Here is a 21,113-nt window from a genome sequence, read left to right on the forward strand (position 1 = left end):
ATCCTCCCTCTTCTACATGCAAAAATTAAATCAGCATTCTCAGGAACCCTGCCTCCAGATATCCACACAATCCATTAGAAGTTTACCTTGGTTTTCACCTTCTCTACCACCTACCCATCTCCAAATCAAAATTTCATATTGCTATTTCTTAGTTTATTTGGTTAAATATAAGAGATTGCTTGACTAAAACATAGTTTGAAGAAGAAGGAGAGCCTTTCCATGACCAAATTTTAAAAAGAACTAGAAAATTATCTAAAATTTTGAATCTCTCCATCAAGGGCAAAACCCTTGAAAATGACTTGTTTCCCACATGGTAAGGTAAAAGAAAAAAATGCAGGACAGTTCAATGTGGAAAATTTATTTAATCCTCTGTATATTTACCAACAGTGAATTTCGGAATAATGGTGAGTCACCAAATGGTGAGTTTGACAGGATCAAAAGTTGTTGCTCCAGAACCTTTTGCTGTTGTTGTTGCTGCAAAGTGGTCAATGCTGTATTTTGGTTGCTAGAACGTGGAAAACAATCAAATGATAACCAAACATGCATATACACCAATAGCTGCTTTATATGAATTAAATTACTAAAAGAAGGACAAGTTTTTCCTAAAATTCTGATGACAAATGCAATGTAGATATTTAAATTTGAATAGGGTATTCTTTCAATAGTTAAAAAACAAAAACAGACACCAATACAGGCTCCTGAGAGGATGACAACTCCTAGGAGGTAGACAGTACGGTTTACATGGTTGTATCTGAAACTGACAACTGAAGCAACCAAAAAGCTTTGCAGAGTTGCTAGCAAAATCTGCCGCTTGGTAGTTCTTATTTTGTTGTTGTTGAAATTTCTGTTCAGTTGATAAAAAATGTATACAAGACAGAGAAAAATTGAAATAGGCTGGTGTTCAAAATTTTAAACCAAGGAAAAAATTGAACCATCAAGGGTTATATAGACTACAACTTCACAGTGCAAGTGGTCAGTTTTCATGTATGTTACTTCTGCATGTACATGTTCATGTACATTGAACATCACGCAACAAGACAAATCTCACAGCACACTACAAATATTTCAGACTGCATTACAATAATTGTTAGAAAAGAAGTTTCTTACCCTCCTAAAGCATTTCCTCCAAACAAACTTGTTTGTTGAGCGCCTAGGGTGCCAAAAGTACCTGAAATAAAGTGAAGAATGCAACTGAAAAAAAAGCGAGTTCCACTGTGTACTCTTCAGTATACATTTTACACTCTCTGCAGTAAGCAAGCTTGCATTTCTTATAATCAACAGACCACATTTCTGATGGGTTTACCACCATAACAATCAAGCAAGAAAGAAAAACAATGAAAACAATGGGTTTCTCCTCAATCCAACACTCTACTGCTTACATAAATATAATGACAAAAATGATCCAGGTTTTAGTTGTTTTAAGATGCAAATGACCAATCAGAGCATGTTTGATATCCCTGTCTACTGCTTATATAAATATAATAACAAAAATGATCCAGGTTTCAGTTGTTTTAAGATGCAAATGACCAATCAGAGCATGTTTGATATCCCTGTCTGCTGCTTATATAAATATAATAACAAAAATGATCCAGTTTTCAGTTGTTTTAAGATGCAAATGACCAATCAGAGCATGTTCAATATCCCTGTCTATTGCTTTCATAAATATAATGACAAAAATGACCCAGGTTTCAGTTGTTTTAAGATGCAAATGACCAATCAGAGCATGTTCAATATCCCTGTCTACTGCTTTCATAAATATAATGACAAAAATGATCCAGGTTTCAGTTGTTTCAAGACGTAATTGACGAATCAGAGCATGTTTGATATCCCTGTCAGTTGTTTCATAAAACAAGATCAACATTTAAAAGTGAACAAGTACTGTCAGCAGCGCTCTCCTTACTAGTACCTAGTGTCCCTGTGTTCAATCCTGTTCCTGCCCCTAGGGTGCCTGTGGTTCCAAACAATCCTGTGCCTGTATTAGTACCAAATGCTGTTCCTGTCCCAAATGCAGTAGGTTTGGCACCAAAAAGTCCTCCAGCTTGGCTTGTTGCAGTATTAAATGCACTGGTTCCTAGTCCTCCTGCACTGGCTCCAAAGTTGAAACCTGTTGCAGGTTTATTCTGTGCACCAAACAAAGTTCCAGTTGCACCAGTACCCAAAGCTAACACAAGAAAAATTTGAGGCTTGAGTCATGCTGTAGTTCTTAAAGTTACATATTTACACACATTGTCACATGACAACAAAAATGTACAGTTTAAAAAGAAGATTAATCCATAACACTTAGTAACTGTGAGCATTGTTAATTCTTCTGGATGAGTAACTAGTCTATCCTTTGTTACTCCTTCAACTCCACATCATATGGTTGCAAAGAATTAGACATAAAATGTACACTGTACTTACCACCAAATGGTTTTCCAAATGCTGTTGACTGACGCAAAACAAAAAAAACCAATGTCAATTTAATCCTTAATCTCTGATTGTGAATTTTTGGCAAAGCTATAGGTGAATATTAACTGAGTTTTTAGATTTTAGGAGAACTAACCTGCTGCTGACCCAGCCCAAATCCTGTTTGTCCAAAAAGTCCCCCTGTTCCAGTCTGTGTTTGGCCAAAACCTGAACTTTGTGTTGCAAACAAACCAGTGCCAGTAGATGTGGATGTTCCGCCAAAGAGACCAGACTGAGTCTAAATTTAATGAGAAAAGTCGCAATTAAAAATCAACAACAAGATCAGAAATCAACACCACAAAACTGTTACTCCAAGGGCATGGTTTAGGTATGTTTGGATGATAATTTTTATGCTCCCTCTGATGTAAATGTACCTGACCAATGAGTTTTCTCCCTTATTTTAAGTATGACAGGTAAAAGAAACTTTCAAACCAGTAGAGCAATCCTTCACCTGTTGAATTTCCAAGAATTTCAAGCGATTTAAGACAAAAATAAGAGGTAACATAGGCAATAAGTTTTACTGGTTACCACCTGTAAAGGAGAAAACTGCCTGCAGTAGCTTCTTACGGCAAAAATAGAAAACAGAGAAGTCTTACTGTCTGTCCACTGGAGGTCTGTCCAAAGACACCTGTACCAAAACTTGTAGCAAATGCAGGGGCACCAGCACTTGATGTTTGAGCCCCAAACAGTCCCCCTGTTTTCTGCTGAGCAAAGAGCCCTCCAGTTGTTTGTTGTTGTTGGGCAAACAGACCAGAGGTTGTGGTATTACCAGCACCAAACACACCTGCAAAATGAAACTAAACCATGTTTCTGACATATATGGATCAATAATTGTTTACTGTTTTCTATGAAAAAGGGTAATGCTCAAAATGTCAGCTTTAAAACTCTTTGTGGTGGCCAATTTACATTGATAAGGAGAATTTAGGGTGTGTTTTTAAGCAACAAAAAAAGAGCAGCAAGGGTAATTTCTGATGCTCATAACCAGCAGTCTAGTGTTACGCTTTTCAATAGTAGGATTCTAGTGATACTGCATTTGTAAAATCTAGGCTTAAGCTGCTCTAAAGTTGACAAGTAGTAACTGCGAAACATCTTCTGTAGTTTAATAGTTTCATAGTTTAATCATATTTTGTATCTGATCTTTGAAGAGTTTATTCTTGGCTGATATTTGGTCAGTTTTCATACAGTTAGGAGATCATGGCAGAATTATAAAAAAGTGTCCCAATTTTCCATTTTTTCCCTTTTTTCTTGAGATATAGCATCTACAGTGAAAACTTTGCTCAAAAGTGCTACTTTGAAGTTAAACATAATTAAAAAATATAACAAGGTGTTAACCCTTTAACTCCCAAGATTTCATCAGTAATTCTCCTTACTGTCTGCCATACAATTCATGTGATGTTAGTTTGAAGAATTTGGAATTGGATCAACCAATATTTATGTGTGTTGATATTTTTCTTTATTCTCATTACTTGTCTGCTTGATATCATACCAATAGAGTAAGGAGAAATTCTGTCTAGGTCACTACTGGGGCTTAAAGGGTTAAAATACAAATCCCAGACACAATTTTTTTTCCTCAGAGTGTGCAAATCACTCTCCGATTAAAAAGAAATGTATTGATTAGAATGCGTCATCTTGGTGTGAATGAATAAGCTCCCATTGTGTTCAATGGTAAAAATTAAGAAAAAATTACATATCTGAAACCAGTGTTCATTAAGCTTTAAGAAAATGTAAACTTTTACAGGGTAGCATGCACAATTTTTACACCATCTCAGTTTAAATGAAAACACTAATTTTCCTTCTGTGATACCTCGACTTCTCCAAATTTGTAAGGTATACTCTCTGGGCAAATTATCAGTATATCATACAGCAAACTGGTACATTGTATTGAGATTAACAAACTTATCTACAGTAGAAGATATTGCCTATATTTAAATGATACAATGCAAAACTCTACACTGGTTTGTAGAAAAAACAAACCAGAGCTAAAAAGTAAAATCACAATTCAGATGTTGGAATGGGAAATGAAGGGCTAAAGATCTTTAAGTTAACATGACTCTAGTAATATCACAACTATTTACAGACCTGTAGTTCCAAACCCAGTTGCTTGTTTCTGTGCAGCACCAAATCCTGTGGAAGCTGTATTTGCAAACAGACTTCCTGCAGCTGAACTCGCGGCCAGACCTGGAAAACCAGTTGAGCCAGTTGCTCCAGTTGCTCCAGTTGCTCCTGTTTTACGTCCAGCGTCATAATCTTCAATTCTTAGCTCCTGGTAATTCAGAAGAAAGCCATCAATGAACACTTTCTCAGCCATACCACTGTATAGCACTACTTTATATTAAACAAAACAATCCCTGTATTACATAACACAGCTTAATTTATGGTGTGTTGAGTTCTGAATGAAAAGCCAAAAGCTTCCTTGTGCCATGTTCTGGGCAGACAAATTACATTTTATTGTTACTCTACACACCCACAAGTATAAATGTGTACCTGAAAACTATCAGGGAAACCAAACAAATTACCAGCCAGCATTGTTCCAAGCTACATTTAAGCCTTAACTGCATTTAGCCACACTAATATCCCAAGCAATAAGTGCTTAAGATCATGCATGAATATACTGTAGCAGGAAACGTTGATTAAGAAAATTTTTGTGCCAACGAAAGGCTCTTGACTTGCATATTCCAAAAAGAGTTTAGGACTCACAGATTATCAGTACTAGGTGGAGAACACTTAATAACTGGAAGAATTGTTAAAAGCTAATATATAGATTTAGCCAAGCTTAAAAGTGGAGCTCACATTTTTTTTTTTCCTGCACATCTCAAGGGCACAACGCCTTGCCCCCGAACCTGGGTAGTCCGACTCAGAGTCCAGTGCACTGACCACTGGACTACAAAGCCGTGGCGTTGGCATACCCATGGTACAGTTGACCACGCATGTTAAAAGTAGCACCTTGTACAGTCATATGGTCATACGGTCGTACATCCAAATTTTTTCGGCTTGATGGGTTACTACTATTTTGTATGATTATGGGGCTACGCTCTGCGAGCTCCACTATTATTTACAAAAAGGTTTCCTTGGTGCTCACATGAGTACATGGTCATGCGTAACAATACCTAATCATTATCTGCGCTTGTTTTATTACTGGGCACAAAAGACTATTAAATAAATTCAGCAACACATTTGGATTTTTTTTTTTAAGTCCTACTTTCAAGTGAGATTGAAACCTTTATAGAAGTGATCTCAAAATATGGGTGCAACTTTTGATAACCTACCTCTAAACTCTTCTTATCATAATTTGCCATGACAGTGATGCATTGATGCCTGACACTAATATTGGTGGTAATTCCATTTTTAACCATGCTATCAGTTCCTGGAACAACCTGTGTAAAGGAGTCATTCACTTAATAACAAACTTCACTACTTCAAGATTATGTAGAGAAATTGATCAGCTACAATGAAAATATAACTTACATTGAACTTTACAGGTGTTCCAAGTACTGTGTTGCCAGAAGTACCCAGCGCTGCAGTGAATTATATACAAAAGAGAAAAAATCTCCAGTTAAGAATCAAAAGAAAAACAAGACTGCTTTGGTTTTGCTTTGTTACATTCTAGGATAAAGAGAGAAAATTTGAATCACTCTCAAACCCAAACTTTTTCAAGCAATGTAGCTAATTAATTCACTGATTCCCTACCAGACAAAATTAAAAGTAACTAAGCCATTAAAAACCCTCTTGGAGTGATCATCCACAGTCACACTGTGTTAAGAACTACAACTTAAATTTAAAGTCTTCTTACACAAAAGTGATTGGCAGTCTGGTTGTACAAGCAAGGGAGGGTAATCCTGACTGACCCTCTTGTCCACAGTGGAAACTGATATTTCAACAACCTGTGCTAAGTTGCTGACATCAGGGTCAAGTGAAGAGTTGTTATTAGTTGTGTAAGATGACTGGTCAGTCTAGTTGTGATGTTATTGGCTGCGAGACTCAAGTGACACAAATCAATTGCAATATTTTCCAACAAGCACAAGCTTGTACTTTCAAGGATCTTTGTGGATTTATGCCAGTCATGAATGTACAAAGACAAAAGTGCATACCCTGAAACAGTGAAAGAATTGAGATACAAATACTATCATGTAACACTTGCATTTTAAATATCAAATAGTTTGTTAGTTTCACCTCCAAAGCTTGCTGTATTAGCTGCAGAAGTTTGCCCAAATAATGAGGAGCCAGCTTGTGTACTTCCAAACAATCCAGTACTCTTTGTAGCATTGGACCCAAACAAACTGGAGCCTAATGACAAAAAAACGACAACCCAAAAAAAAACAAATAAGGATAAAGAAAATTGACGACAAAATACATTTAGCAATGTTATAAAAACAGCATAAGAAACTGGCCAAGTGACCTAAAACTTGATTGGGAAACATGACGTCATGTTGCCATCTAATAATCAGCTGGATTTATCCTTTTCTTCCTGAGATCTGATCTAAAATCATTCTTCAGAGATTCTACATACTATGGGCATTAAGCTCAATTACTGACCTGTTGAGGATCCAAATCCTGATGTTGCAGTGGAACCAAAAGTTGTTTGGCCACCTGTGTTGAAAACACTTGTCCCTGCAGTAGTTTTTGCTGTACTGCCAAACAAACCACCTCCAGTAGTTCCAAAACCACCAAAGGAGGCTGCAAAAGTTTCAACAGGAGAAATAATTCCATTTATATAATAAGCTGCATCATGCATTCATTTTGATGACTTCTTACTTCTGGTCTATTAATAACTCCCAGATCAAATTTAAAATTCTCCTTACAGTGAACCATTCAATTCTTATAATGTTAGTTGAGAGAATTTAGTTCTGGATCAACTAATTATCCCCAAATTGATATTTTTCTTTGTTCTCATCACTTATCTGGTTGATATTGTATTGATACTGTATGGAGAAATTCTCTTTTGGTCACTCGTGGGAGTTAAAGTGTTAAAGAACAGAAACAGGGATCCCATCACCATTAAAAAATTTTACTTCTTAATTACATAAAACAAATATATTTTGTGTTGCTGAGGGTTTGTTCAGTAGTGAATCACAGAAAATGTCAGAATAGGGTAAGAACAAAATATGGACAATTGGCTGCGCCTTGTGTGCCACTCTTTTGTTGCATGGGTGAACTGTGTTTGTTGGTCATGTATATACCTTGATCATTTGTCTTGCTTTGATATGAATTTAAGGGGTCATATTAATTACTTTGTTTGTCAACACAAGGTTGTTCACCAAACAAGACTGTGGCAAAGTGATGTCCAAGGCTGTGCTCTAACGGCGCCCGGTCGCCTGAGGCGACTAACATTTGGCCTCGGGCGACTGAAAATATTTCCTTGGTCGCCCGGCCGGGCGACTGGCTGGTGTTGGTTTCTTGATTTACAGTAAAAAAAAAAAAGAAAATTTTGTTCAATCAGGCGTGCGTTGACGTGAATTTACGTGTAACATAATCATCGACTTTGATCGTGACAAGCTGCACAGTTTTCGATTTTAACCGCTTTTCCAAATAGTATTATAATTTTTCCTTTAAATTAGGATGGCTCGTTAGTTAGTTTTTGAAAAGCAATTGTTACTGCTGCTCTGACAGGCGTAAAGTACGGTTGACGATTAATAAATCGCTAAATGAACACGGGAGTCGTTCTTTTAAAAGAAAATGTTGTTCCATCGGGCGCACGTTGATGTTTAAAGGTCGTTCCACGTGAATTCACATGTAGCATAATCCTTGACTTTGAACTTGACTAGCTGCACAGTTTTCGATTTTAACAGCTTTTCCAATAGCATTAAAATTTTTCCTTTAAATTGGGATGGCTCATCAGCTAGTTTTTCAAAAGAAGTTGTTACTTCTGCTCTGATAGGTGTAAAGTACGGTCGGCGATTAATAAATCGCTGAATAAACACGGGAGTCGCTCTTCTATGCTAATTTAATATTTTAGCCGGCTTTTTACTGCCGTGTCTGCGAGGCAAAAACATAACTTAAGATTGTTTTTCCAGTAAAACACGATGTATAAAAAAGAAAAGATACATTTTTTTTTGTGATTGTTTTAGAAATGGGTATAAACTCTATAAGTCCCGCATTGTCCTTGGTGTCGTGACAAGTTATTACGTATCACGCACTAAAAATAAAATCGACCAAATCCACAAAAAGCTCATTTGTCTTGAACATTTCACCAATAGGTTTTCAGGAGGTCAAAGGATACGATGTTTCATGAACATAAAAACAATAAATAAATGCACATAGTTCTATTTGACTTGTTACGAAAACAGTTTGTTTAATTTTTAATAATTAACTGACTGATTTATTAATTTGGGCGACCAACTAGGAGGCCCAGGCACCTCAGCTAAAATGTTTGGGAGCCCAAAGGGCTCCCCCAAATTTTGATTTGGGTGACCATCTTTTAGGCCTGGGCACCCAAGCTAAAACGCTTGGGAGCCCGAAGGGCTCCCTGAAATTTTCCTTAGAGCACAGCCTTGGATGTCTGATGACCGATATCATGCTAAATTGCACTAAGAATAGCCTAGTTTAAACCCACGTTGACTAGTGGATTGTTGTTGCCCAAAGATACTTCCAGTGGTAGTTCCAGTTCCTCCAAATATACTTCCAGTATTTGTGTTTCCAAACAATGTTGAGGTCCCTGAGGCCTGGGGCTGACTAAATGTACTTCCAAAGCCCAATGGTTTTTGGTTGTTTCCAAAAAGACCAGTACCTGTATAAAAATGATACAACAGTATTACACAGAGTAAAAGGTTTAAAAAATAGAACACCTACTATGTAGCAAAAAAGTTTTGCAGGTTTTTGAACTGCAACAAATTTGATTCTATACAACAGAACACAGAAAGTTCCAACCTGCAAAATCATACTCTTACGAACCTCTCAGGCCAAACAGCAGTAGCAATATACGTAACTCAAGTTCTTAAAAAAAGCTCAGTTATTGAATAAGAATTACAGGAACTGGATAAAGTTTGACCACAAAATATGTACATATCCATGCAAATAATCACAGAAAGAGTGGATGACATTTAATTAACTCACTGTATAGGCCAAATAATTATTGTTTCAATATAGCACATCATAATCTGATAAAACTTCATATAAAATTGAAGATCAGAATAACACCATTAACCCATTGCATGTGCATTTCAAGACTAACCTCCACCTGCACCAAACTGTGCTGTACTAGTCTGGCCTCCAAAAGCTGTAAAAATGAAGGTATCATAACATTAACACTTTACACCTGACATCTCCTAAGGATAATTTGTTTCACAATAATGAGCTTTAGTTGGTGATCATTTCCTTCATTCTCATGACCTTGTTGTTTGAATCAGCAGTGATACTTAAAGGAAAAATTACAACCAAAGGGCCCCAGGCTTTCTCTTTAATAAGGTTGATTTAATTAAATATATGGCCTTCCACTGTTAGTTTTTGGCCTTCTTGACACTGTTCACAAAAATAAATGTACAGGTAAATGGCTTAGCTAAATTTAGGATGGTATAGGACACGGTTTTATTAAACAGCAGCTAATCTATGTATAAATAACTGGCCCCAAAGGTTTAAATCACTGTGTTTTGCATTCTTAACCACATACCAAAACAACTCAAAGGGAAACTTTTTCAAACAGTTTTGGTGTGGGCTATTAGAATATGATCAACAATGTGAGTAAGGTTACTATCTAGGATGGCAAATAAACTTTCAGTATCTTAACACGTGCCATTGACAAAATAATAAAGCCTGAGAAGTTAAAACGCAAATTATTCTGGGATTTTAAGAGAAAATAAGTCTGACACCGATAACCAAGACCTTTGAGAGCTGAAAGTTCCATTCAGAACGGATCTATTTTCAAAAACCTTGTTTAGCTCACAATAAACTATATCGAAAACAAGGTTGAAAACTGACATACACGTACAGTTAAACTTCCATCAATCTGAACAAATAACATCATTATAGATCACACATAGGGCAAAATAATTTCATACTTGTCCCTGTTCCAAAGGTACTGCCGGTACCAAAAGGTGTACTACTTGTAGATCCAAACATTTCTAAGGGTCTCGACTGCAATCTGAGGCAGCAGAAAACAAGAAAACAATCTATATATCAGACGACTTCCACGTGTGGTAACTACATGTATACTGTAATATGTCAACCCTTCAGATGTTGATATCCACTCAGAAATCCACGAAAACAAACAATATTCCGAAGCAAGGTTTTTTCGATTGTGTATACCTTCAATCCATGACAGTATTTATACCGGAGCTGATGTATTTTAGGAATATTACCAACGCTGTTAGGCGGAAAACAACAAGCGTTCTGAACTGCGATCGTTCAGCAACCCGCCAAGGCATATCCCGAAATGCACTATGAGCATTATAGGCCTAAGTACTAAAACATAGAATGACCTAAAACCACCTAAAACCACTTACCACCACCTACAACCACCTACAACCATCTACAACCACCTCAAAAACATCTACACCTGTAAAGTTCTTTAGGTCTTTTACCACAGAGGTAATAAAAAATATAATTGGCATGCTCTCGCATTTCATTTCGTGAGATGGTTGATTATGCATGGGACCGGGGAGAGTAGAATTTCAGGGGGAGGTGGAGGTTTCGTTCGATTCTCGTGTTGTCGTTTCGCCTTATTTAAGACATTTATGCCTTGCTTTAGATGGTTTTAGATAGTTTGCGAGTGGCTGTAGATGTTTTTGAGGTGGTTGTAGGTCGTTGTTGAAATTTTTGAGGTGGTTGTAGATGGTTGTGGGTGGCTGTAGGTGGTTTTAGGTGGTTTTACCGCATTATAGACTTCATGTACCCTGAACGAAGTGTCTCTTATTTAAATACATCCGCTGGTAATATCTTGAAGTTAATTTCCGCAAATCCAACATGGCGGACAAGGAGGCGTCCTGCAAGGCCTCTTCTGCTAAGTTAGGTCCTCAAAGAAGCCTTAGAAGGCGGCGAAAAGAACTTCGTCACAGAGCTCAAAGTCTCGTTGAAGGAGCTACTGATCCTTGGGAAGAAGTGGAGGAGTATGAAACAGATATCCCTGAGGGCGAAGAAGACGAATTTATCGACGAAGAAACCGCGGAGTGCGCTGAAGAAGTTATCGAATTCACCTACACGATAAGAGAACTTGGAGCAGAAATGATCCTAGGTTAGGATTAGCACTTCCGAAATAATGATTGTTCCAAAAAACATCGCTTAAATGTTCTCCTTTCAATAGTAGAACACTCTATCCTCACAGCTGAAAGGCGCAAAGCACATGGAGGACTATTTGCAGTTTTGAGTTTTGTGGACCTAAAGACTAATTCGCCGAAAGGCGAATTAGACCCTTTTTGTTGCCAACATTCCTCTCCTCGAGGGAGAAGGATCTTTTTCTTTAGATTTGAGTGTATGTACCTCCTTTTAAAATCAAGGCTAACGGGGTGAAAACAATTTCCCTGATTGAAAAAAAAAACATGGATGAAAATTAAAAAATAAACTATAGAAAGTAGCTTCCTTTTGAGGTCACGCAATTCTTATATCGTGGATTGAAAAAATTACTTAGGGTAAAAAGAAGAAAGTTCCTCTTTCGTCCATAGTCATGTAAGATTCATTACTGCTGTGGTGTTTGCATTATCAACCAATCCTTGCAAAATTTCTCATTCTTTAGGATATGTCTGGTGGTCACTTATCCATGGAATAGCCCCAATGATTTGGTTTTATCCACTGAATGAACTTGAAATATCTGGTTATGAAGCATTTGTGGTAACAATTCTTTCACCTATATTTACTGGAATCAGTGCAGTGCTTCACTTTTCTGGTACTATTCATGGAATAGCTTTTTGGCGAGTTCTCTCTTTAGTGGGTGTGGCTTCTTTCCAAGCCCCATCAACTCTTGTTAGATTGATAATGTTGGCAGTTGGCTGTGGAACAGGCATGCTGTGGTTCTGTGGAATGATATGGTCTAAAGATCCAAAGGAAAGGTGAGACAAAGCACTCTTGATCTTCTTGTGTTGATGCATCTGGGTGTTAGAGTCTTATAGAGTTCATTCTTTAACAGTTATGTGTTAACATGATAAAAATCTTATGGCCAATTATTTTATTTCAGGGTGCTCTCCTTCTGGGGCCTTATCCTGGGTTTGTTTCTGCTGTTGTTACTGCGTATTGCATACATCACTGTCAACCCAATCTGGTCTGACGTCACTAGCAACAGAGTTGTTCTTCTCATTGCTGTCATTGCCATATTGGATAGAGTCTATACTAGCTACATGATGTCGGTCACTCAATCAGGGGCCCAATCCAAGTCATCAATTGAGCCCCAAGATGCTTTGGTCTCTGGTCCAGGGTGGTTCTTAGTGGCATTAGGATTTGGTGCATTGATGTTCCTTACACATGATGTTTTTGGGGAAGTGTCACTTGTATGCCGCTGGGCTGTTTCTGGTTATCCAGATACAGGACCCAAACCCAACCCTTGGGGGTAAGTATAATAATGATTATTATTATTTGGTAGGAAAATTTTCATCTATAACTGTACTTTTTTTAAAATGCAAATTAAACTACATTGAAGTTAAGCAATATCAAAGCACATTCAAAGCCAAAAGATAAAAAACAACGTCATTTTTTTGAGATTTATTAATAACAAACCCCAACCCAACTTCTATTTAAGGGACACTTTCCCTGGTCCTAAGGGTGTCCCATGAATGGATGTTCTACTATATAACTAACAGAATCAATTGATCAAAGTTGGACAGCACAGGACAGACTTCACTGCCAAGAAAGTGACTCTAGCCAACAGACTAACCAACTGCATTGTATTTGACTGACCAAACAATTCTTTATCATCTAAATATTATGAACTAATTCATGAAAAAGGTGATTGCTATTTTTCTTCATCATCAGAGCAGCTGTCATCATTGCTCTTGGCATAGGAGTTATTCTTTCACGTTATCAGTGGACAAGCAATGTGTTCTGGTGGCTAATTGGATCTACTGGCGCGGCATTACTTTACTTTGCTCCTCGGTATTGGTCAATGATTGGCGGTCTCTTGCTCGCCATCTACACCATGTCCATCTGGCCAACTATGATTGACAGACTGTTTTGTCGACCTGTTGGGCGTACACTGACTCTGGCCAATCTGGTTTACATTATCCTTGTTTTGGGCTCAGTGTGGGTTGTTGCTTATAACTTTGTTCCAGGAGGAGAATTTACAAGGGAAAGGACCCACATACTGTTGGGTATCACAATGGTCTTAATTGGTAAGTACAGCTATGCAAGATTTTTCAATATACATGTATCTAATGCTTTATTCCTAAGATTTCAATGTTGCAGCTTCTCGTCACTTTTTTTCCTAGACAGTCTAATGATGGAAGCAAGAATGAACTTGTTGGTTCCTCATGGGAGTGAAAGGGTTAAAAAAAAAGACATCTCATGTGTAGATTCAGACTCACAAGTTGTAAACACATAAACCTTTTTGGGACAAAATGAACTAGAAACTTTTTAAATGTAACTGGCACAACATTCACCCCATGAAGCATAACATGCTTTTTCTGTTTGCCCTTGTCTCCTAAGGACTTGCTTTGAGGACAAAGTCAACTCCAGATGTTAAAGAAGCTTATGGAAAAATAAAAAAAGAAGAAAATGTAAAGGATGACAAAAACTCTTCCCATGGTCAGTCAGGCCCTGAGCAGAAATCTCCGGTGACAAAATTCAATAATGTGGCCTTCCTTGAGGAACATGGTGATAAGTTTTGGTTCTTCAAAACTCATGTCATACCAGGTAATGATTATCATTATTTTGGAGTTTTCTTAATTTAAAAATAAGGCAGATTGTGAACTTTTTTTTCTTTTTAAGAATAGTAATTTCCATCATGCAAAAGTTGTGGAACTGTACAAGAAAAAAACCTTATTGATTACACTTTTAGATAAGAAAATTTTCAAATTAAAATCAATTTGTATAAACTGGAAAAGTACAGTAACTGTTTCATGTTTTCTTTAAGCATGCATTGTAGCTTCCTTTTTTGTATTTTCATCCTGGTTTGTTTTTTTTTTTCTATTTTCCAATTTTTTAGTTCTTGTTGGTGTTATTGTGTTTGCTGTTATCCTGATGGCTGTAAGATTTCACAGATTGGAATACTCTCAACCTAATAAGGTCTGATAGTTTTTATCATTATTATTATTATTGTTGTTGTTGTCATTATTTGATGGAAATTTGAACAGATTTTCTGTATTAATGTTCTCTCCTTTTTGTCCAGAGGCTAGTTTGAATGTTTCTTTTCTAACCTTTTACATGCTAATGTCATTGTGTATATTCTCCATACTGTTCTTTATACATTTCCTGAGGTGCTGACAAGGAGAATTTGTTTACTGATCAAAAGCTTCTTTTGTTGGTAATCATTTCCTTCATTCTCATGACCTAAATGTGTTATTCAGAGGTGATATTGTAGGGAGAAATTAGATGCTAGTCACTCTCAGGGTTTAAAGGGTTAATATTTATGCAATAAAATAATCTTTCAAAAAATTTAATCCTTTTTTGTCTGTAGGAAGATGCTAATGTGTTCTCAGCTATGATCTGGACTGTTCATTTTGCATATGATAATACTGGATGGCCAAGCTTTGAGAGAGCAGCACAGATGATCAGTGATACTAGTATGTTATTCATTTATTCACACAGTCATTTGTGTAGTTACAGTACATTTGTTCATTGTGTTTTCATGCTAGTTGTAATGCTGTTCTTAAGTCAAACATATTTTCTTTATGAACTCTTCTAAGCTGCAAAGAAGAACACAAAATTCCAGAGGTCAATCATCTCACTCCTTGTTCTGCTTAGTACTTTTTAATTGGCCCTTGTCTTCTGTACAGATGCTGATGTAGTTGGATTTTTGGAAAGTGACTGTTCTAAGCCATATCTTGGAAACCATGACTTGGCCATGTGGTTTGAGGAGAGACTGGGAATGTACTCAGATTTTGGTCCATCCACAAGGGACCACACATGGGGGTAAATAACTTAAACAACTCGTCAGCCATGTCAAGTCAATGGGACAAGTGAACTGGAACAATTGATGATTTTTTGCTGTGTTTGTGTCAAACTTAAAAGTGACTTTGTCAACTTTGTTTCTAGTGCCACCTTACTCTCCAAGTACCCAATAGTGAAATCTCTCCATCACTTACTTCCATCTCCAGAAGGTAAAAGTCCATTCCAAGTGCAGAAATTATTGACTTTTTACATTGGATAACTTTAAATTGATTCAGTGTTAGCTGAGTTAGGTTGGGCTAACATGAGACAAGATTGATTTCTCTTAGAGAATGTGTATGCTACAAACTGTCAAATAGTCTGTCGACCTCATCCACTGGGATCCTCCCACTAAGGAACAACATCACTAAGATTAGTATAAATCTTCCAGCATTCTATCGCAAATTCTGCAATCTGATTGGCTATGCTACTTACCATTTATTTGGTGATAGACACTGAATTAGCTGGGAAGTGCGACATTGAGCCTGTCTTGTTGTGAAGTTTTGAAGGAAAAGTAGATTTATAATGAAATATTCAATTGCTTGCTCTCAATTCCTATGCAATAGAATTCCAAGCTTATAATCTAATTACTAAATGGCATGCATGACAATGCATGGAACATATCCATTAAACTGAATTACCATAAAGAGAGACAGACCATTATAATTCTGATCTCTTTTTCTTATTTTAAATCCCTTTTACTGTATTCTGTTAGGAGAACTGGCTCCAGCTTTGAGTGCAACTATTAACATTACTGGTAACCTGGTGGATTTTGTGTTGGTTCACATGGGAAACGATCGGTGAGCAAGATGTAGAAATGATTTTCAACAGTGTCATTGCCTAACCCCTAAGAGAGATTAACATCTAATTTCTCTTTACAATATCACCCCCAAATCACACATTAAGGTCATGAGAATAAAGGAAATGATCACCAACTAGAGAAGCTTTGGATTATGAAACAAATTCTATTCATCAGTACCTTAGGGAATGTATAGGGAACATTATGGAGAATATGCATACTGTTGTTAGGGTGGAAAGGGCTAAAAGCCTGCGAGCTGGCTCTCATTATTAGTGCTGCGGGACTAGCCTACTTGTAGCTGTACCCTCTCTCCAAGGTGAAACGGAAGCGCCTCTGTTTCATCTTGCAGAGGGAGGGTACGACTAGATGTAGGCTATGCGGGACGCGCTTTCCTCCCCCCTTGGCTTTATACTTTCCCATAGGCCAAAAAAACGTTCGTGGCGAGGCGCAAATGATGATGGCTTGCTCAGAAGTTGTGTTGCTTTGAATATTTATTCGGCGTCAAACCAACTTTTTAGTAACCCTTGGATTCCACCTTGTGATGTTTTTAGTCCCGTCAATACAAATCAGCAAACCTTGTCAGTATTGTTAAGATCCTTAACTTATGTATCTATTTATATATTTTAATCAGATTTTTGTGGGATTGTGAGTTATGTTTAAAATCTATCACAGGGATAACTTGGACAGAAAGCTTCAGGCTGAGGAGCTAGCCAGAATTTTAGATGAGAGGTAAACGAACCCTTTCTTCAAAGCTGTATTCTTTATACCATTGTTTTCATATTTTATCACAAGCAGTCAATATATTTGCCCACAGGCAAGTTGCAAGCCCTGTCTCCCTTTCTTCTCTTAACCCTTTAACTTCCATGAGTGACCAAGACAGAATTTCTCATCACAATATCAGTACAATATCAAACAAACAAGTGATGAGAATAAAGAAAAATATTAATAAGGGATTATTAGTTGATTCAATACCAAATTCTTCAAACTAACATCACAAGAACTATATGGCAGACAGTAAGGAGAATTACTAATGAGATCTTGGGAGTTAAAGGGTTAACGGCCACTAGCCAAAAGTAATTTCGCTAAAAGACGCTTCAAACGGCCCATGAAGGCGAAAAAATACCACAAATGCATCGATTAACATTTCATTTAATTTTATGGAGATATTCAGACCTAGATGTAATTTAGATATGCAATTTCAGAGCTTTATTCATGAGCCCCATATATTTTGTTCGTCTCGTGTCAACAATAATTAACCACGAACGTATAGTGTGGTCTGCCTGTGGTAAGTCACACCAAATCTCACGATCCTTATATCTTGCAGTCTCAACCCTGTGGTGTTTCTGGGATATGTGACGTCATCACCTCGCAGTCGTGATTACCGTATGCTGACGAAGATGGGACGAACGAAGGTGAGAAAGAGTTTTGTTTGTGATAATTCCAGCAATTCAGGGAGTATTCGAGGAAGTGATTTGAAAATTACGAGCACGATTACCCCAAAATTATACGACACTGAGTCCAATTACCATTTGTTTGTGTCAGTAACAAAATGTGTGAAACTCAGGAATGAAAAATTCAGTGTGACAGCACGCACGCTTCTTATAGAAAGGTATATAGATAGCTTAAGTTTACCAGTTAACTCGAGAAGTTTTCTTCGTTTTAATTGACTAGCACTGGCGAGAACGCCGAGCAGTTTATCCCTCCAGGAATAAGCTTGACTTATGTCTTTATGGTGAAAAGCGTTAGCCTTTTCGCAGTGAACACCATGCAAGTAGCTGCAGAGTAAACAAGCAACACGACGAGCATGGAATTGTTGAAGTGTTCTTTTGCCTTCTTAGTTTAGTTCTGACCTTTTTCGCTTTGACAGGACATCGATGCAACAGATTCTGACCGCTGGTGCGAGTATATTATGTACCGCGGGCTCGTACGACTAGGATATGCGCGAATTTCCCACGGGGGACTAAGCGACACCGAGGTGCAAATGGCCAAGTTCCGTATTCCTCCAGCAGGGACGACATACCAGGATAATGAAATCCTTACAACGAGTCCTAAAGATGTCCCGGAGAACATAAGATTTCCTAACAGGTAATAACGCCTAACCAGCGATCAGGGCCTCCCTATTATGAGCGCTGCAGGACGCGCGCTTCTCTGCTCGAGGGAAGATTGGAGATGAGTCGAGGAGAGGTTTGCCGGGGGTCTGGTATTAACATTAACAGTGCTATACCACAAGCAAAACTCTCGCCGGATCGCGTTTCTTAATTCCCTTTACTTTCCCACAAGCGGAGAAACGCCCGTCATGCTGAAGTGCTAACAACGAGGGTCTGCTCGTTGGCGAAAACCTTTACTGCACTCAGACGTAAGGGTAAAAGAAATTGTGTTTTAGTTTAGTTGTCTCTAGCTAGAGGACTAGACAAATTGCAGTCCATAACTTCTCCTGCAGTCTGAATTTAGTATGTCTACAAACAAAAGGTAACGGTAGCTTTTGAGCCAATCCAAACGACACGTACTTTTGGTCTTCATAACTTATCCTTTGGAGATGCAGTGTTCTCCTTTCAGGTCGTAACCGGTAACATTTACCACCTGTAGTACCTCTTATTACCGTTTAAAATTGCGTGGAATTCTTGAAAAATTCAACAGGTAAAAGGATCGCTTTACCGGTTTGAAAATTTAGTTTGCCTGTCATGCGTAAAATAAGGGAGAACACTAAAGATGATGGCGAATTTGCTTGTAGTGTAACAAAATCCACCTTTAATTGACATTTTCGCTCTTTAGTATTAACTCTTTTGTTTCCTCTACAGATTTGGTGCGTTCTATAAAGGACATTATTCTGCTTGGCGACATCACTATCACATGTCAACACCGAAATATTTTCTGCCGTCGAAGAAACAGAATGCGAGCTAAGCTTACTCAAATGAAAGTTAAAGAATAGAGTGCTGTTTGGTGAAGTCTCAGGAAGAACATAAAGGAGGCGTTTTAAAGGCTTCATCTCTGTGTAAATTGCGATGTGGAACTATAGAAGACTTGGGAATCACCCAGTGTGCTGAAGATCGAGAACCAAGCGGATGTACGTCTGTAGGTTCCCAATTCGCACAGAGGACAAAATCAGGAATTGTATTGCTCTGTTTGCGATGCTTAAGTCTGACAGACATCAGGGACCAGGAAACTTTGGCTAGCCAGCAAACCGAGTATTAGTACTCAGTGGTTAATGTCAATGACTGAGTACTCTGTGTTACCATGCCTCGATTTCCGCCGTTTTCTCGGGTTCGTTCTACAGAACAGGAGCGTGGGCACATTTCTCGTAAAGTGGCTGGCTGGTTATCAAGCCTTTGTGTATCGTACCTCCGATTGTCCTCAAGTTCTGTGATGTTGACTGTGTTGTCATATCATGTTGTGGCCTGCATGTGGGTCATGAACTCGCTCAAGAACGGTAGCCGAAGTCATAGTGCTGGCAAATATAGCGAGTTTCATCTCTGTCGTCGGAAAGCATACGCACATTCCGCAAAAACTAACTGTGTAATATCATCGTGATCATTCCACGCATAATCCTAAGGGGTTTAGGGGAACTTGCCGTTACTCAGAACTGACTGACTAGACTGGTCCAGTTATAAATAGAATCCGAACCTTTCGGCTAAATCAATCACTTTAAAAATTTTATATTTGCTTCTGGATTTTTTTTTATCTTTGAACGCTTGGAAAGTTCTTGATAAATGGCCCTTTCATTAGCACTTGACTATTTTCCCCGCCCACTAACTCATCGTACCTTCCCCGCGGGTTATTGCGTGCTATGGGATAAAGTTTTCTTTCTTAATTTTCATGACGAGGGAAAATACGAAATTAAAACCCATTAAACTGTGAATTTTTTAAAGTTGTTTATCCGATTTTTCGTGATGCGTTACTTCTACTTTTTGATGTGCGTGAACCGTACGCAGGACCCCTTCCCTTGAACCAACAGCATTGCAGCTCCAAATTTCCAAGTTTGACTGACAGCAAACAGCGAAATGTATTTAAAAGATGTTACCCGCACTAACCCAAATTGTCTGTTTTGAAATATGGAAGAAACATGAATTTAAGCTCTTGGTGACCTAACAGTCTTGTTGAAAAAATGATATAGAGAAAGAATTGAATGTCCGTAGACCTATTATTCACATTTTTCGTAGTTCTTCTTGCTTTCCCAAACAACCAAATTAAACTCGTTTTGCCAGTGGCACCTCACCTTTCCCTTCACGTGGCGCTCTTGGTCTAAACACCACGGGAGACAACACGGAACTATTATATCCTAAAATGATCTTGAAATTCGAACAAATATTTAAATTACAAAGAGATGAAGATGAAACTTGAGGAAGCCCTCAAAATTATGACGAAAAGATTTGTAAAGTTGAGCCTAAGATATCATCGGACTAAACCGACTTAAGACTACGGTTAAACGCCCTGTGTAAAGACCTCCAAGTGCGTTTGTTTCACGCAAACTTCTGGAGAACGTCGCCAACTTCAAAGACCAAGCGACAAGACTATTTCAGAATGTCAAGTTACATCTCGTGATTTGCATCCCGGGGCAAAGCTGTAGATTTGGTACAAGTGAAGTAAGACTTCTGCCTTTCGACCTATCTTTAAAAAATCTTAAAACAACGACCCTTAGTGTTGCCACTAACACTGCCGTTCCTCGGGATATCACGCAACGGAAAGCGTGACATCTCAAAGGTCAGCTGCACAGTAGACTGTAAATACAGCTTGACACAAAAGCGTAACTGACTTGTTTTGTTTCCTGACACACCAAACGTCTTGTCCACGTGATACAAGACAGATGTCATAGTTATTGGAAGTTGCAACAGCATTAGTTCTCACCTTTTGTTTTGTTTCTTTTACTTTTTGG

The 21,113-nt window shown here is 37.9% G+C and overlaps 2 protein-coding genes across 4 annotated transcripts in view; one reads left to right on the plus strand and one right to left on the minus strand.

The window, feature by feature from the left end:
- Nucleotides 1-11,064, minus strand: part of LOC113681915 (nuclear pore complex protein Nup98-Nup96) — a 26,146-nt gene extending 15,082 nt beyond the window's left edge. The window contains exons 1-15 of the mRNA XM_089191531.1: nt 10,684-11,064; nt 10,437-10,519; nt 9,614-9,658; nt 8,996-9,169; nt 6,979-7,119; nt 6,616-6,729; nt 5,911-5,960; nt 5,712-5,819; nt 4,525-4,708; nt 3,042-3,229; nt 2,543-2,683; nt 2,401-2,428; nt 1,907-2,161; nt 1,108-1,168; nt 382-505 (exon numbers count right to left, since the gene is read on the minus strand). Coding sequence (XP_089047657.1) covers nt 382-505; nt 1,108-1,168; nt 1,907-2,161; nt 2,401-2,428; nt 2,543-2,683; nt 3,042-3,229; nt 4,525-4,708; nt 5,712-5,819; nt 5,911-5,960; nt 6,616-6,729; nt 6,979-7,119; nt 8,996-9,169; nt 9,614-9,658; nt 10,437-10,497 — 1,674 coding nt within the window. The 5' untranslated portion in view covers nt 10,498-10,519; nt 10,684-11,064. The remainder of the gene's footprint in view (nt 1-381; nt 506-1,107; nt 1,169-1,906; nt 2,162-2,400; nt 2,429-2,542; nt 2,684-3,041; nt 3,230-4,524; nt 4,709-5,711; nt 5,820-5,910; nt 5,961-6,615; nt 6,730-6,978; nt 7,120-8,995; nt 9,170-9,613; nt 9,659-10,436; nt 10,520-10,683) is intronic.
- Nucleotides 11,049-20,108, plus strand: LOC113681882 (PGAP2-interacting protein). Of its 3 annotated transcripts, none has more exons than XM_089191508.1 (14): nt 11,049-11,608; nt 12,107-12,419; nt 12,545-12,913; nt 13,336-13,691; nt 14,005-14,211; nt 14,504-14,583; nt 14,975-15,080; nt 15,294-15,429; nt 15,553-15,617; nt 16,160-16,244; nt 16,916-16,972; nt 17,568-17,655; nt 18,111-18,328; nt 19,042-20,108. In XM_089191508.1, exons 1-14 carry the CDS (start codon nt 11,341-11,343, stop codon nt 19,142-19,144), a joined length of 2,451 nt encoding a protein of 816 aa, XP_089047634.1. In that variant the 5' UTR covers nt 11,049-11,340; the 3' UTR covers nt 19,145-20,108. The 3 variants fall into 3 exon arrangements, 1 of the variants encoding a protein (XP_089047634.1); XR_016182252.1 differs by having other exon boundaries at nt 11,053-11,608; nt 18,111-18,605; XR_016182251.1 differs by having other exon boundaries at nt 11,053-11,608; nt 18,111-18,599.
- The last annotated feature ends 1,005 nt before the right edge of the window (nt 20,109-21,113 follow it).

Source organism: Pocillopora damicornis, chromosome 13 (assembly GCF_964200805.1).
Source record: "Pocillopora damicornis chromosome 13, jaPocDami1.2, whole genome shotgun sequence".
NCBI lineage: Eukaryota > Metazoa > Cnidaria > Anthozoa > Scleractinia > Pocilloporidae > Pocillopora > Pocillopora damicornis.